Source organism: Marmota marmota, unplaced genomic scaffold (assembly GCF_001458135.2).
Source record: "Marmota marmota marmota unplaced genomic scaffold, marMar, whole genome shotgun sequence".
In the NCBI taxonomy this organism is placed as follows: Eukaryota; Metazoa; Chordata; class Mammalia; order Rodentia; family Sciuridae; genus Marmota; species Marmota marmota.
Window position 1 is genome coordinate 14213496 of NW_025999932.1, and position 13928 is coordinate 14227423.

The following is a 13928-nucleotide window of genomic DNA, read 5'->3' on the forward strand; positions in this document are numbered from 1 at the left end:
TTAAAACTATTTTTCTAGTGATATTCAAAAATTTGGCTGGCTTCTATTTGAAATCACCCAATACCTTTTTTAAAAAAAAATTTTAGTGTTGATGGACCTTTATTTTATTCATTTATTTATATGTGGTGCTGAGAATTGAACCCGGTGCCTCACACATGTGAGGCAAGCACTCTACCACTGAGCCCCCACAACCCCAGTCCCTCAATACCTTTTTAATTGTTGGCTGTTCAAAACATTACATAGTTCTTGATATATCATATTTCACACTTTGATTCAAGTGGGTTATGAGCTCCCATTTTTACCCCATATACAGATTGCAGAATCACATCAGTTACACATCCATTGATTTACATATTGCCATACTAGTGTCTGTTGTGTTCTGCTACCTTTCCTATCCTCTACTATCCCCCCTCAATACCTTTTTTAAAGACACCTTTTTAAAGTCTACTTTGGGAAATAGTTGACTTTGCTTTTGGGAACAGTCAAAAGTAATTAGATATTAAATAATACTTGATGAATAATACCTAATGAATACTATATACTATCAAAATTTCAAATTGTAGACAATTTTGGAAAGACTGTTCAGTATATGAATAGAGCAAACTTAATCCCTGATTTCACTGTTGTTTTAGCATTTGTATACCTGCAAATTTTTACTCTTGAGATATACTATAAAGATGATTATTAAGAAAGCAGCCATCAGTAGTCATCTGTAAGGATGGGAGCCAGTACAATGCTTTTTAGTGTACAGATTCCACGTTCTTGTGGAATATGGGTCATTTTTTCAGAAATAAAGATTATTTACATTTGAAATGTTTTATGTGAAGGTAGAATTTAGGAATAAGAAATATAGAATTATACAGATATAAAATGTGAAATGACACTCCAGTTTACATTGTTGGTGATAATAGCATATTTAATCTAGGAACAAAAGAATGGGAATTAATTCAAATTAAGCTCTTAAATCCTTTAATCCATAGATCTAGTTTAGTATCGAACCTGTATCCTTTCTGTTATATACATCTGGTTATTGGTGTGTATTTTTTTTCTTTGCTTCTTCACTTATCCTTCATTGTCTAAGAGCTTTCAAGTCTTCAGTGCTTTTATTTCTTCATGTAGAAATGGGATTTTTAAAATAATTTTTATCTTATTTCAGGGAAATAAAATAGAGTATTTTGTGTGCATAGAACTTCCTACATCTTTTAAAATGTAGAGTGAAATTCCAAAAGGATCAGGGTACCCTGGCCACTGTTTTGAAGTTACTAATTGGTGTTTGCATGTCGAAGTTATAGTAATTATTTTACTTATTCTTCAATACTAAGAAAATTTAGATACTGTGAAAGAAAGTTACTTGAGACAAATGGCAAGTGGCTTAAACCTGGGGTAAAGAAATCAGTTGAGTTCAAATCTTACCTCTGCCATGACTTACTCTCATCTTCAACAAAGTATTTAGTTTCTCTCTTCCTCAAATGTAAGTGTTAAATGTACAGGTGTTATGAGGATAACATGAGATAAATAGAGTGTTAATACAGTGCCTGGTACATAGTACATACTCATTGAATGTTAGCTATTAATATTATTTAAAATAAAATATGGGAATTTTTTAAATAGGTACTTGGCAAGATTATAAACATGAAGATAAAGCTGTTGATGAACTGCAGGGATAAGCTTTCAGAAGCCCCTATACAGAGGTGAGTCAGAATGAACATAATTTTATTTTGAAAGATTTGCAAATACTAAAAAGAGAAAAGCAGGCTAATGTTTACTGGACCTGTTTTGTTTTTTCTTCCTTAGATGCTTCACTGATATGAATTAGAAAGTCAGACAATTTATTCCCCTTAATTGAAATAAAACTTATATAAAAGTAAAGTAACCTAACTCAATAAATATATTCTCTCTTATTGCAGAATTTATATGGATTTATATTTATCCATAGGTATTTTTAGAATTCTGATCTAGGAATACCCATTTAGAAATATTTCTGTGGGGCGCTGAGGTTGTAGCTCAGTGGTTGAGTGCTTGCCTAGCAAGTGTGAGTTACTGGGTTTGATCCTCAGCACTGCATATAAATAAATAAATTAAATGGTTAAAAAAATTTCAGTGGGAAGTAAGGTGAATTCATTCATTTTTGATTTATTTATTCAGATTCAATTTCAAAATGATCTCTTAGGTCATTACATTTACTATTTGGGGGTTAAGATGAAAGTAGTTTAGAATAATCTTATGGTGCAGGAAATGTTTTTCATTATACACAAATATTCTTTATACTTTTGTGTTGAAATAATCTCTCAAGAATGGACAAAAATATATCCTTCATTTTTCTGAATCAGAATTACTATCATTATAAGCCACTTACTAGTAGGAATATTTAGTATCCTTCAAATGTCATTGAGCAGAAAAAAAGATAAGCACTATTCAACTAGCTTTGAAAAGCTTGCTAATGTACTTTTCCCTTCATTTAATTATATAACTCTAAGCAAAAAAATGCATACACAGGATTGAGTTATTCCCTTGTTTACCTGTCAAATTGTATTTGTTATAATACATATAATTGTATTTGTTATAACACATTATTGAGTAGACATTTTGATCATGGTATGTTGTATGGGTTTGTTTTTGTTTGGTTTTGTTTTTACTTTGAAAGCAATAAAATAGAAGATGAGGAAAATGGAAGTTTTTTATTCACTGATTTCCACCCCCCCACACAACCATTTGACTTTATAGCTCATTCTGTTCTTATTTATCTTTTGTGTTTCTGAATAAAAGCTGTAAATTTTTTAGCCTCTAATTGATAGGTCTGTTAATTCCATGAGTATAGCATTTTTATTCACAGGAATGAGGATCCTCTTCAAAGTATCACTATAAAGCTTTGGACATATAATAAAGAATGGAATGTTGGCTTTATAAACAAACATTCTGTTGAGGGGAAAAGAAAGAACTTGACCTCTGTAAGTGAAGTAATACCTAAAGTACTAGGTAGAGAGCATACAGTTAAGGTATCATTTTTAAACTACAAGTTCAACAGACTTTTACTTAGGATTATGTGTCAAGCAAACTGGCTTACATGTATATTCCCAGTCCTTTCCTTTGAGTAAATGCCATCTCATTCTTCTCAGAGGTGAGAGCGCTAATGAGCAGGAATCCCCTCAGCTTGCCTACTGTACCTCCTGTGCCTCCGCAGCCTTCCTGGGTTGCAGGGGAGGAGTGCTATATCTGTCCTCTTCATTAAGGTGAATATTCACTCCCTGTTTTTATTCCATGGTTCCCTGTTTGCTTTTTTTTTTTTTTTTTAAAGAGAGAGAGGAAGAGAGAGAGGGGAGAAAGAGAGAGATTTTTTAATATTTATTTTTCAGTTTTCGGTGGACACAACATCTTTATTTTTTGTGGTGCTGAGGATCGAACCCAGCGCCCTGCGCATGCCAGGCGAGTGCGTTACCACTTAAGCCACATCTCCAGTCCCCCTGTTTGCTCTTGATCCTTGTTGTATCACATACTCACTCTGTTCTGTATCTTTAACCTATTAACCTTTTACTTTAGTCCTTAAAATTATTCAATTTTATAAAATTTGCTCCCTTAATTTCTTCACCTATACAGATCAGCTTTTCTATCTCCCCTCCATTTCCCCCCCTTTCTTCCTCTTTCTCATCTAAGCCTCTTCAAAGAATAGTTATATTCTCTGTTCTTCTGTCATTAACATACTTCCACTGCAGTTCGGCTTTGAACTACTTCTTTGCCATTGCAATTGTTTTTACTGAATCACACACACAAAAAAATAATGTTTGCAGCATGCATGGGATACTTCTTCCTTGGCATTTCTGCTGTATTTGACAGTACTGAGTACTTGTTTTGTATCATTTATTTCACAACTGTACTCTTTCCTGTGTCTCCACTTAATCTCTCTCTTTGTTTTAAATATGGGCCTACTTCTATGAAATGGCTTCCAATGATCACCATCACCTGGATTCACACTGTATTGATTCTTCTGGAGTGAGGGCTAGACTGATTCTTCTGAACAAAATATAGCAAAAATGATAGCATGTTTCTTATGTACTTTGTAAGACTGACTTGTGTCTTGCTAGTGCGCGCATGGTGTGTGTGTGTGTCTCTGTCTCTCTTCTTTTCTTTCTCTGTCTCTCTCTCTCTCTGGCTCTCTCTCTCTCTCTGGCTCTTCTTTCGTGTTTCTCTGTGAGGCATTGTGAAGATGTCCTTGTAATAAGAACCTGTGAGCAGTCTCCAGCCAACCACAAGCAAGAAATGCAACCCTCCTCCCTGCAGCACAACAGGGACAAAGCCTAGTAGTAGTACATCCTCGCTCCAACAGCATAGCTGACACTCTTGATTGCAGTCTTTAGCTATTCTTTACCTGTAACTAATTCTTAATAGTACGTGATAATGATGCTAAAATACAATGAAACTGCAGGTATGTCTAAAAGCTGTACTAAACAGCTGCATTTAACTCAGTCCTGTTTGTTTTTAATTCAGCTTTTAAATTGGTACCAAAACTACTTCTTGAATTTTACTTGTTTCCTGGGTATCATTTCTCTTCATATTATTAGGAGTGCTAAGAATTAATAGCCAAAAAAATAGACCATGGTCAAATGTGAAGAAGGACCAGTGAGTCAATTAGATTATAAATTGCATTAGTCAATATATCTTAAAGAGACTCAAATCATGTTTAATTTTAAAATATTTTAGAATAATAATTTCAATTTTGGTCACAGTAATTTTGTGTTTTATTAATAGCTTTTACCGTTTTGTCCTGGAACCAGAACTGATGTCAGGTGCTAATGGTAGCCCTCTTGGACCAGTGGCAAAATTCCTGGACATCCCTGAATCACCTCTTCTGACCCTCAACATGATTACTCCAGAAAGCTGGTTGGTTGAAACAGTACATAGCAACTGTGACCTTGACAATATTCACCTTAAAGATGTAAGTTATTAATGCAAAGTCATCTAAAGAGAGAGGAATAGAATGAGTTCTTAGTAGTATTACAGTTGTGGCAAGTGAAGTATTATACTACACAGATGCTCACCAGCATGTTCTTTGTGATTCTAGCTCTTATTCTTTAACGTCTCTTAACTTCCAAATTCAGCCTCTCTCATTTTCTAGGTTCCTAGGTGCCTTCACCTTTTTAATTGTCTCATATACCACTAGCACACAAAGACTATGCTAAGATGAACGCACAGCAACTTAAGAGGACACTGTGAATTACCTATTTTTGTCTTCAAGTCTAGTTTTTAACTTCAAGAAGGATTCTCATTCAAAACTTTTTGTTACGCATGGTTCACAGCCACAGAAAGCAGTCCTTTCTAGATTAGGGTAAAAAGCAGGAAACAAAATTTATTGCAGGCTGGCTACACCTGTTTCCCATCTGTGTTGCTGTGACCAAAAGACCTGACAGGAAGGAAGATGAAAAGTTAATTTGGGGCTCACAGTCTCAGAGGTTTCAGTTCATGCATGGCTGACTTTATTCCTGTGGACCCAAGGTGAGATGGAACATTATGGCAAAAGGGTGTGGCAGAGGAAAGCAGCTGGGGACATAGCAACCAAAAAGCAGAGAGAGCTCCATTCTCCAAGGACAAAATATATACCCCGAAGGCACAGCCCCAAAGACCCACCTCCTCCAACAACACCCTGTCTGCCTACAGTTATCATCCAGTTAATCCCTATCAGGGGATTAATGCTGTGACTAGGTTAAGGCTCTCATAACCCAATCATTTCACTCTGAACTTCCTGCATTGTCTCACACATGAGCTTTTTGGGGACACCTTGATTCCAAACCATAAGGTCACCTCCAACGTGACCTTAGTTTAATAAATATTGAAACTTCTCTTCCTCATCTATTGTCACTCACATATAACATAAAAAGAATATTTTAAAATACACCAAATCATTCAAAACATTGAATACAGAATGAGGGGATTCCAAAACCACAGAAAAATTTTTAGGACAGCTTAACTAATGTTGATACTCAGAAACTGAGGAGAAATGCTTCCTTCTCATTGTCTTCCCTCAGACCTGTTTCCAGGTGCTGTGATGATTTAGTTAAGATTGCTCATAATATTTATTATGCTTCTCAGTTGTTACTTTGTGCCTTAAGCAAATTTCTTTTGATTTTTTCATGAGTAGATTCTGTGGGATTCTAATGATTATCCTGTAACATTCTCTCTAATACCCCCACTCTGATCCACTCAAAAAATAACCTAAAACTGAGTCATAGCCACCATCTGAAATCAGTCCTTCAAATCTAGAAAGATTAGAAAAGATTAGGAAAAAATAATAAAATCTATGAGGAAAAGATCAGAAATGAACTTTGCAAGGAAAAAAAAAGACAAAAAATATCTGTTTTTCTCCATGATCAGTCAGGTCTCTTTTATTTTTTAGTATTTATTTTTTAGTTGTAGTATTTATTTTATTTATTTATTTTTATGTGGTGCTGAGGATCAAATCCCAGGCCTTGCACATACTAGGCAAGTGTTCTACCACTGAGCCGCAACCCCAGCCTGATCAGTCAGATCTCCTAACAGTCAGTTGGAATCTTTGTGAAGAGAGTGCAACAATATGTATTGGTAAAATAACTTCAGATGCTAACCAAATGTTAGGGAGAAGTTTGAAGTTTGTGGCAGAGAAATAGTAAAGTTAGAAAAGAAAGTGGAGCTTACTGGTGAGTCTCAGCAGCTGTGGAATAACAGAAGTTAGCTAAACACTTGTAGTGGCAAATCCCATGCTGTCATTTTAGAAGCTGTTCAATGAGTAGTGTCTTTAAAGTTAGAAGAGTGAAGTAAACAAAAATTCCCTGTATCTTCATAGTTTAGGTTAATACAAAGAAGGGAATTAGAAATTCTAGCATCCATAAAGGTTTACTGCCTCTTCAAGCTCTTCTTTTCTGTACTTACATTTTTCTAGAATAACTGCAGATATTATTGTAATCAAGTACATTCTGGCAAGAATGAGAATAACATGAGATTTGTCTTATGCACTAGCTTACACAAATATTCCATACAACATCCAGTTTCCAAATATTGCATAAGTGCCTGGAAAATAAATTGATCCAGAAAAATTCTCTTAGTAGGACTTCATTCATGTGATTGTAACTACAAAGACTTTATTGCACAACCAGTATTAATACCATAATTAAAGGAGAAGGAAGTGGTTACAGGAAAGCTAAAAGTGAACAGTCACACTTACTCACTTGAAAGACCTCTTTTAAGAAGGAATTGGTGACTAGAAAGCAATATGGAGATTCCTCAAAAAACTAGAAATGGAACCACTATTTGAACCAGTTATTCCACTCCTTGGCAAATATCCAAAGAATTTAAAATTGGCGTACTACAATGACATAGCCACATCAATGTCTACAGCAGCACAGTTCACAATAGCTAGCTATAGAGGGCAACTTATATCCCATCTCAAAAAGAGAAATAACGTATTTCTTATGGGGATATAACTTGGCCCATCAACAGAGGAATGGATAAAGAAATTGTGTTACATATACACAATGGAATATTACTCAACCACAAAGAAGAATGACTTTGACGTTCATCAGTAAATGGATGGATCTGGAGACTATGCTATGTGAAATAAGCCAATCCAAAAAAAACAAAGGTTGAATGTTTTCACTGATATGTGGAAGCTAAAGCACAATAAAGGAGGGGAGGGGAAGAAAAGTTCAATAATTAGACAAAAGAATAGGAAAAACAGTAGAATAAACCTAACATACTTTTCCTATGTGTACATATGAAAATGAAGCCCACCATCATGCCCACCCACAAGAATAGAGTCCTAATTAGAATTATACAAGCATGGCATATATCTATCAAAATGGATTCTACTGTCATGTATAACTAAAAAGAACTAATAAAATAATTACTATAATAGTCACTCTTGCTTAAATAAACATCGTTAAGACCAAAAAAAAAAAAAAAAAGGAATTGGTTATTTTGGTATTATAGTTTGAATAAGTTAACAGAATTAAGTCTTATGTAAACCTGTAGGAATGAGAAATTTTCATATTAATATAAATTGAAAAAGAATTAGTCAAACTGGTTAACTGATTCCTTATCTATAATGAGAGAGTTGAACTAGATTATCTCTACAATCTCTTTCTTAAATAACATTTTCTTATGCTAAGTCTTTCCCATGGAAATATTTCCATTCAAGCAAATTGCCATAAGGATTCTGGATACAGTTTAAGTATATGAAGTTTGTCAATAGAATAGTAATAATTAAAAACTTTTAAAATCTAAAGTTTTGAAACAAATATTGTTTTCAAAGAAGTTATTAAATCAGTAAAATTATGACAGGCTTAAATGTGATGCATAAATACTCTATTGCGGGAGATAATTCAAGGAAAAACATCTATACAACATAGAGTATTTTTAAATATTCCATCCTAAATAGACTAAAAATAATGCAAAAACCTCATGTTAAAATAAAATCACACTAATATCATTTATTATTGTAACAATTCCCAAAATGTCAAAATTACCATTGATTTATTTTCATATTTGGTTATGTTTATATGAACTAGAGAAAAGCTTTATCCCTGAACTATTATAATATTTGTAATACAAAAAAAAAATCTGGAAACAGTTGGAATGTACAGCCATATAAAAAGATGTTTGTGAAGGCTGAGCATGGTAGGTCACACCTGTAGTCTCAGGTCCTTGGGAGGTGGAGGCAAGAAAACTGCGTTCATGGCTATCCTGAGCAATATAGTAAGATCCTGTCTAAGAAACCCAAGAGATGTTATATTGGCTTTTTGCCCAATTTGAAATGAGTGCCCCAGAGCAACAGCAAACTGAAGATTTTTCTTTAAAAACTATCCCATCTAAATCTAATTTTAAAAGATCCTTTGACTACAAGTTATAGATGCCCAGCATCTGTTCTACTTGGTGATATTGCTGCATATGTCATGAGATTGGGGAAATCCAATATACTAGAAAAAAGTATTCACCATGAGTTTTTGTCTTGAAGAAATTGATTTAGCTAAGCAGTTTACTCATGTAGAAAATGCAAACTTAATTGACCTACTGAAATACATTGGCTAATATTAAAACAATCACATTATTAAATTATTAAATTTGTATTAGGATTGCTAATACCAAAAACAATGATATGCTCCCTTCACAGATTGAGGGAGCTGTTACAGCAGAATATGAACTGGAATATCTACTACTTGAAGGACATTGTTTTGATGCAACAACCGAACAACCTCCTCGGGGTCTGCAGTTTACACTGGGCACAAAAAATAAACCTGTTGTGGTTGATACAATAGTGATGGCCAATCTTGTAAGTATCCTAAATAGCTAAATTGATGATATTTAACTGAATGTTTTGGTGAAATTCTCCCAAGTATTCCTACTAGCAAGGTGAAACTAGGAGACTAAACCCAGGGCCTCACACGTGCTAGGTGAGCTTGAATAAGATAATTAACTAAAAAGGAAAAAAATCATACTTTTAGAATAGGCTTCTTTTTTTTGTTCTTTTTAGATATACATGACAGTAGACTGTATTTTGAAATACACGTGGAGTATAACTTATTAGGATTCCATTTTTGTGGTTGTATGTGATGTAAAGTTGCACTGATTGTGTATTTATATATGTACATTGGAAAGTTATGTCTGATTCATTGTACTGTTTTTCCTATTCCCGAAATCTCTCCTCCCTTCCCTTCATTTCCCTTTGTTTGATCCAGTGAACTTCTATTCTTATCTCCTCCCTGCATACTGTGTGTCAGCATCCACATATCAAAACATTTGGCCTTTGTTTTTTTGGATTGACTTCATTTAGCATGATAATATCTGGTTCCATCAATTCACCAGCCAATGCCATAATTTCCGTTCTTCGAGGATGAGTAATATTCCATTGTATATACATACTGTATTTTCTTAATCCATTCATCTGTAGAAGAGCACCTTGATTGGTTCCATTGATTCTATTATGAATTGAGCTACTGTAAACATTGATGTGGCTGTGTCACTGTAGTATGTCGATGTTAAATCCTTTGGGAATATACCGAGGAGTGGGATAACTGGGTCAAATGGTGGTTCTATCCAAGTTTTCTGAGGAATCTCCATGCTCCTTTCCATAGTGGTTCAACAAGTTTGCATTCCCAATAGTAACATATGAGTGAACCTTTTTCCTTACATTCTTGCCAACATTTATTGTTACCTGAATTCTTAATAATTGCCATTCTAATTGGAGTGAGATGAAATATCACTATAGTTTTAATTTGCATTTCTCTAATTGCTAGAGATGTTGAGTAATTTTTCATGTATTTGTTGGCCATTCTTATTTCTTCTGTGAAGTGCCTGTTCAGTTCCTTTACCCATTTATCGTTGGGTTATTTTTTTGTGTGTGAAGTATCTTAAGTTCTTTGTGTCCTGGAGATTAGTGATCTGAGGGACAAGTGGAAAAGGTTTTCTTTTCATGTTCTTCATTGTTTTGTTTGCTGTGAAGAAGCTTTTTATTTTGATACTATTCCATCCATTGATTCTTGAATTTCCTTCTTGCACTTTAGTCGTCTTGTTGAAGAAGTTGGTTCCTAAGCTGACAGGATAGAGATTTGGGCCTACAATTTCTTCTAGTAGGCTCAGGGTTTCTGGTCTAATGCGTAGGTCCTTTATCCACTTGGAGTTGATTTTTGTGCAGAGTGAGAGATAGGGGTTCAATTTCATTCTACTACATATGGATTTCTAGTTTTCCCAGCACCATTTGTTGAAGAGGCTCTCTTTTCTCCAATGTATATTTATGACGCCTTTGTCTAGTGTGAGATAACTATATGTATGTGGGTTCACCTGTCTTCTGTTTGGTTGCATTGGTCTTCATACCTGTTTCTGTGCCAAAACCATGCTGGTTTTGTTACTGTAGTCCTGTAGTATAATTTAATATCTGGAATAATGATGCCTCCTGTTTCACTTTTATTCCTAAGGATTGCTTTGGCTCTTCTGGGCCTCTTATTTTTCCAAATGAAATTCATGAGTGCTTTTTCTATTCCTATGAAGAAAATCTTGGCATTTTAATAGGATTGCATTAAATTTGTATAGCACTTTTGGTAGTATGGCCATTTCACAATATTATTTCTATATCCAAGAACATGGGAGAACTTTTCATCTTTTGAGGTCTTCTTCAATTTCTTTCTTTAGTGTTCTGTAGTTTTCACTGTAGAGGTCTTTCACCTCTTTTGTTAGATTGATTCCCAAGTTTTTCTTTTGTCTTGTTGAGGCTATTGTAAATGGGATAGTTTTCCTAATTTCTCTTTCAGCTGATTCATCATTGGTGTACAAGAATGCAATTGTGTTAATTTTGTATCCTGGTACACTGCTGAATTTGTTGATGAGTTCTAGAAGCTTCTGGTGGAGTTTTTTGGGTCTTCTAAATATAGAATCATGCCATTGGCAAATATGGATACTTTGAGCTGTTCTTTTCCTATTCTCATCCCTTTAGTTTCTGTCTTTTGCCTAATTGCTCTGGCTAGTGTTTCAAGGACTATGTTGAATCAAAGTGGTGAAAAAGGGTATCACTGTCTTGTTTGATTTTTCTCCATTTACAATTATTTTGGCCCTAGGTTTAGCATATGTATATAACTTTCACAATGTTAAGGTATGTTCCTACTATTCCTAGTTTTTCTAGTGTTTTGAACATGAAGGAGTGCTGTATCTTTGTCAAATAGCTTTTTCTGCATCTATTGAAATAATTATATGATTCTTGTCTTTAACTCTGTTGATGTGTTGAATGTTTATTGATATCTGTATGTCAAGCCAAGTTTGCATCCCTGGGATGAACCCCACTAGATCACGGTGCACTATCTTTTTAATATGTTTTTGTAATGTGATTTGCCAATATTAAGAATTTTTACATCTGTTTTCATCATGGATATTGGTCTGAAATTTCTTCCTTAATGTGTCTTTGATTTTGGCATCAAGGTGACACTAGCTTCATAGAATGAGTTTGAAAGGGTTCTCTCCTTTTTCATGGAAAATTTTGAGGAGTATTGGTGTAAGTTCTTCTTTGAAGGTCTCATAGAACTTGGCTGAGAATCTGTCTGGTCCTGAGCTTTTCTTTCTTGGTAGGCTTTTGATGGTAAGTTCAACTTCATTGCTTGAAATTAATGTGTCTAAATTTTCTATGTCCTCCTGATTCAATTTGGATAGATTGTACGTCTCTAGAATTTGTTGATGTCTTCATTATTTTCTGTTTTGTTGGAGTATAGATTTTCAGTGGCATCCATCATGATTTTTTTCCATTGTGAATTTTAGTAATTTTGTATTTTTTTCTTTTTCTTTTTGTAAGTGTGGTTTGTTGATTTTATTTTTTCAAAGAACCAAAGTTTTTCATTAATTTTTTGTTTCAATTTCTTTGATTTCAGCTCTGATTTTAATTATTTCCTGTCATATACTGCTTTTGTTGTTGATTTGGTCTTCTTTTCTAAGGCTTTGAGATGTAATGTTAAGTTATTATTTGATTACTTTCTATTTTTTTTAATGAATGAGCTCAATGCAATAAACTTTCCTCTTAGAACCACCTGCATAGTGTCTCAGAGATTTTGATATGTTGTATTGCTATTCTCATTTACCTCTCAGTGCTTTTTTTTATTTCATCCCTGATTTCTTAAGCTAACCATTGGTCATTCAATAGCATATTATTTAGTCTCTAGGTGTCAGAGTAGCTTGTAGTTTTTTATTTTATCATTGATTTCTAATTTCATTCCATTATGATCTGATAAAATGTAAGGTATTACCTTTTTTTTTTGTATTTGCCAAGAGTTGCTTTATGGCCTAAAATATGATATATTTTAGAGAAGAATCCATGTGCTTCTGAGAAGAAAGTGTATTTGGTCATTGGATGAAATAGTCTATATAGGTCTATTAAATTTAAATTATTATGTGTTTTTTAGTTTATTTAGTTCTATAGCTTTTTTTATTTAGTTTTTGTTTGGAGGATCTTTCCAGTGATGAGAGAGGCATGGTAAAGTCACGCAGAATTATTTTGTTGCAGTCTAGTTGATTCTTGAAATTGAGAAGGGTTTGTTTGTATGTAGATGCTCCATTGTTTGGGACATAAATATTTATTATTACTATGTCTTTTTGATGTATAATTGCCTTAAGCAGTATGAAATGCCTTTTGTCAATTTAATAAACTTTGGCTTGAAGTCCACCTTATCTGATATGAGGATAGAAACCCCTCTTTGTGTACACACTCCATATGAAGGATATGTTTCTTTCAACCTTTTACCTTCAGTGTGTGGATGTCTTTTTCTATGAGTTAGCTTCTTGAAGATAGCATATTGTTGGTTCTTGTTTTTTAATCTAGTCTGCCAGTCTCTGTCTTTTGGTGGATAAGTTTATGCTCTTTCTTTCAGTGGTATTATTGAGAGATAAATTTTTATTGTCTGTCTGCTTGAGTTATTTTTTATTTTTAATTTGAATTAATTTCTCCTTTGATTGACCATTCTTCCAGTTTAGTTTCTCCCTTTCTTGTTTTCACTTTTATTTTTCATTTCTTCTTCATGAAATATTTTATTGAGTATGTTTTATGTTACAGGCGTTGTAGTTGTAAATTCTTTTAACTTTCATTTATCACGAAAAGTTTTTTTTCATCATCAATTCTGAAGCTTAATTTTGCTGGGTATAGTATTCTTGTTTGGGATCCATTTTTTTTTTTTTTTTTTTTTTCAGTGCTGGGTATATATTCCAAGACCTCCTATCTTTCAGGGTCTGAGAAATCAGCTCAGATCCAGATTTGTTTTCCTTTAAATGCAACCTGTCGTTTTTCTGAGGCAAACTTTAAAATTCTAGCTGTATGGTTAGACATTTTCATAATAATGTGCCTTGGTGTGGTTCTGTTGTATTTTGTATATTTGGGGTCCCGTATGCCTCTTGTATTTAATTTTCCATTTAATTCTTAAGGTTTGGGAAATTTTCAG

General features: G+C 33.8%; 1 protein-coding gene across 1 annotated transcript in view; it reads left to right on the plus strand.

Annotated features, from left to right (window-relative positions):
• The window catches only part of Uggt2 (UDP-glucose glycoprotein glucosyltransferase 2), a 223718-nt gene that overhangs the window by 158903 nt on the left and 50887 nt on the right, over positions 1-13928 (plus strand). The window contains exons 28-30 of the mRNA XM_048800999.1: positions 1612-1691; positions 4744-4930; positions 9134-9292. Of these exons, the coding sequence (XP_048656956.1) occupies positions 1612-1691; positions 4744-4930; positions 9134-9292 (426 nt within the window). The remainder of the gene's footprint in view (positions 1-1611; positions 1692-4743; positions 4931-9133; positions 9293-13928) is intronic.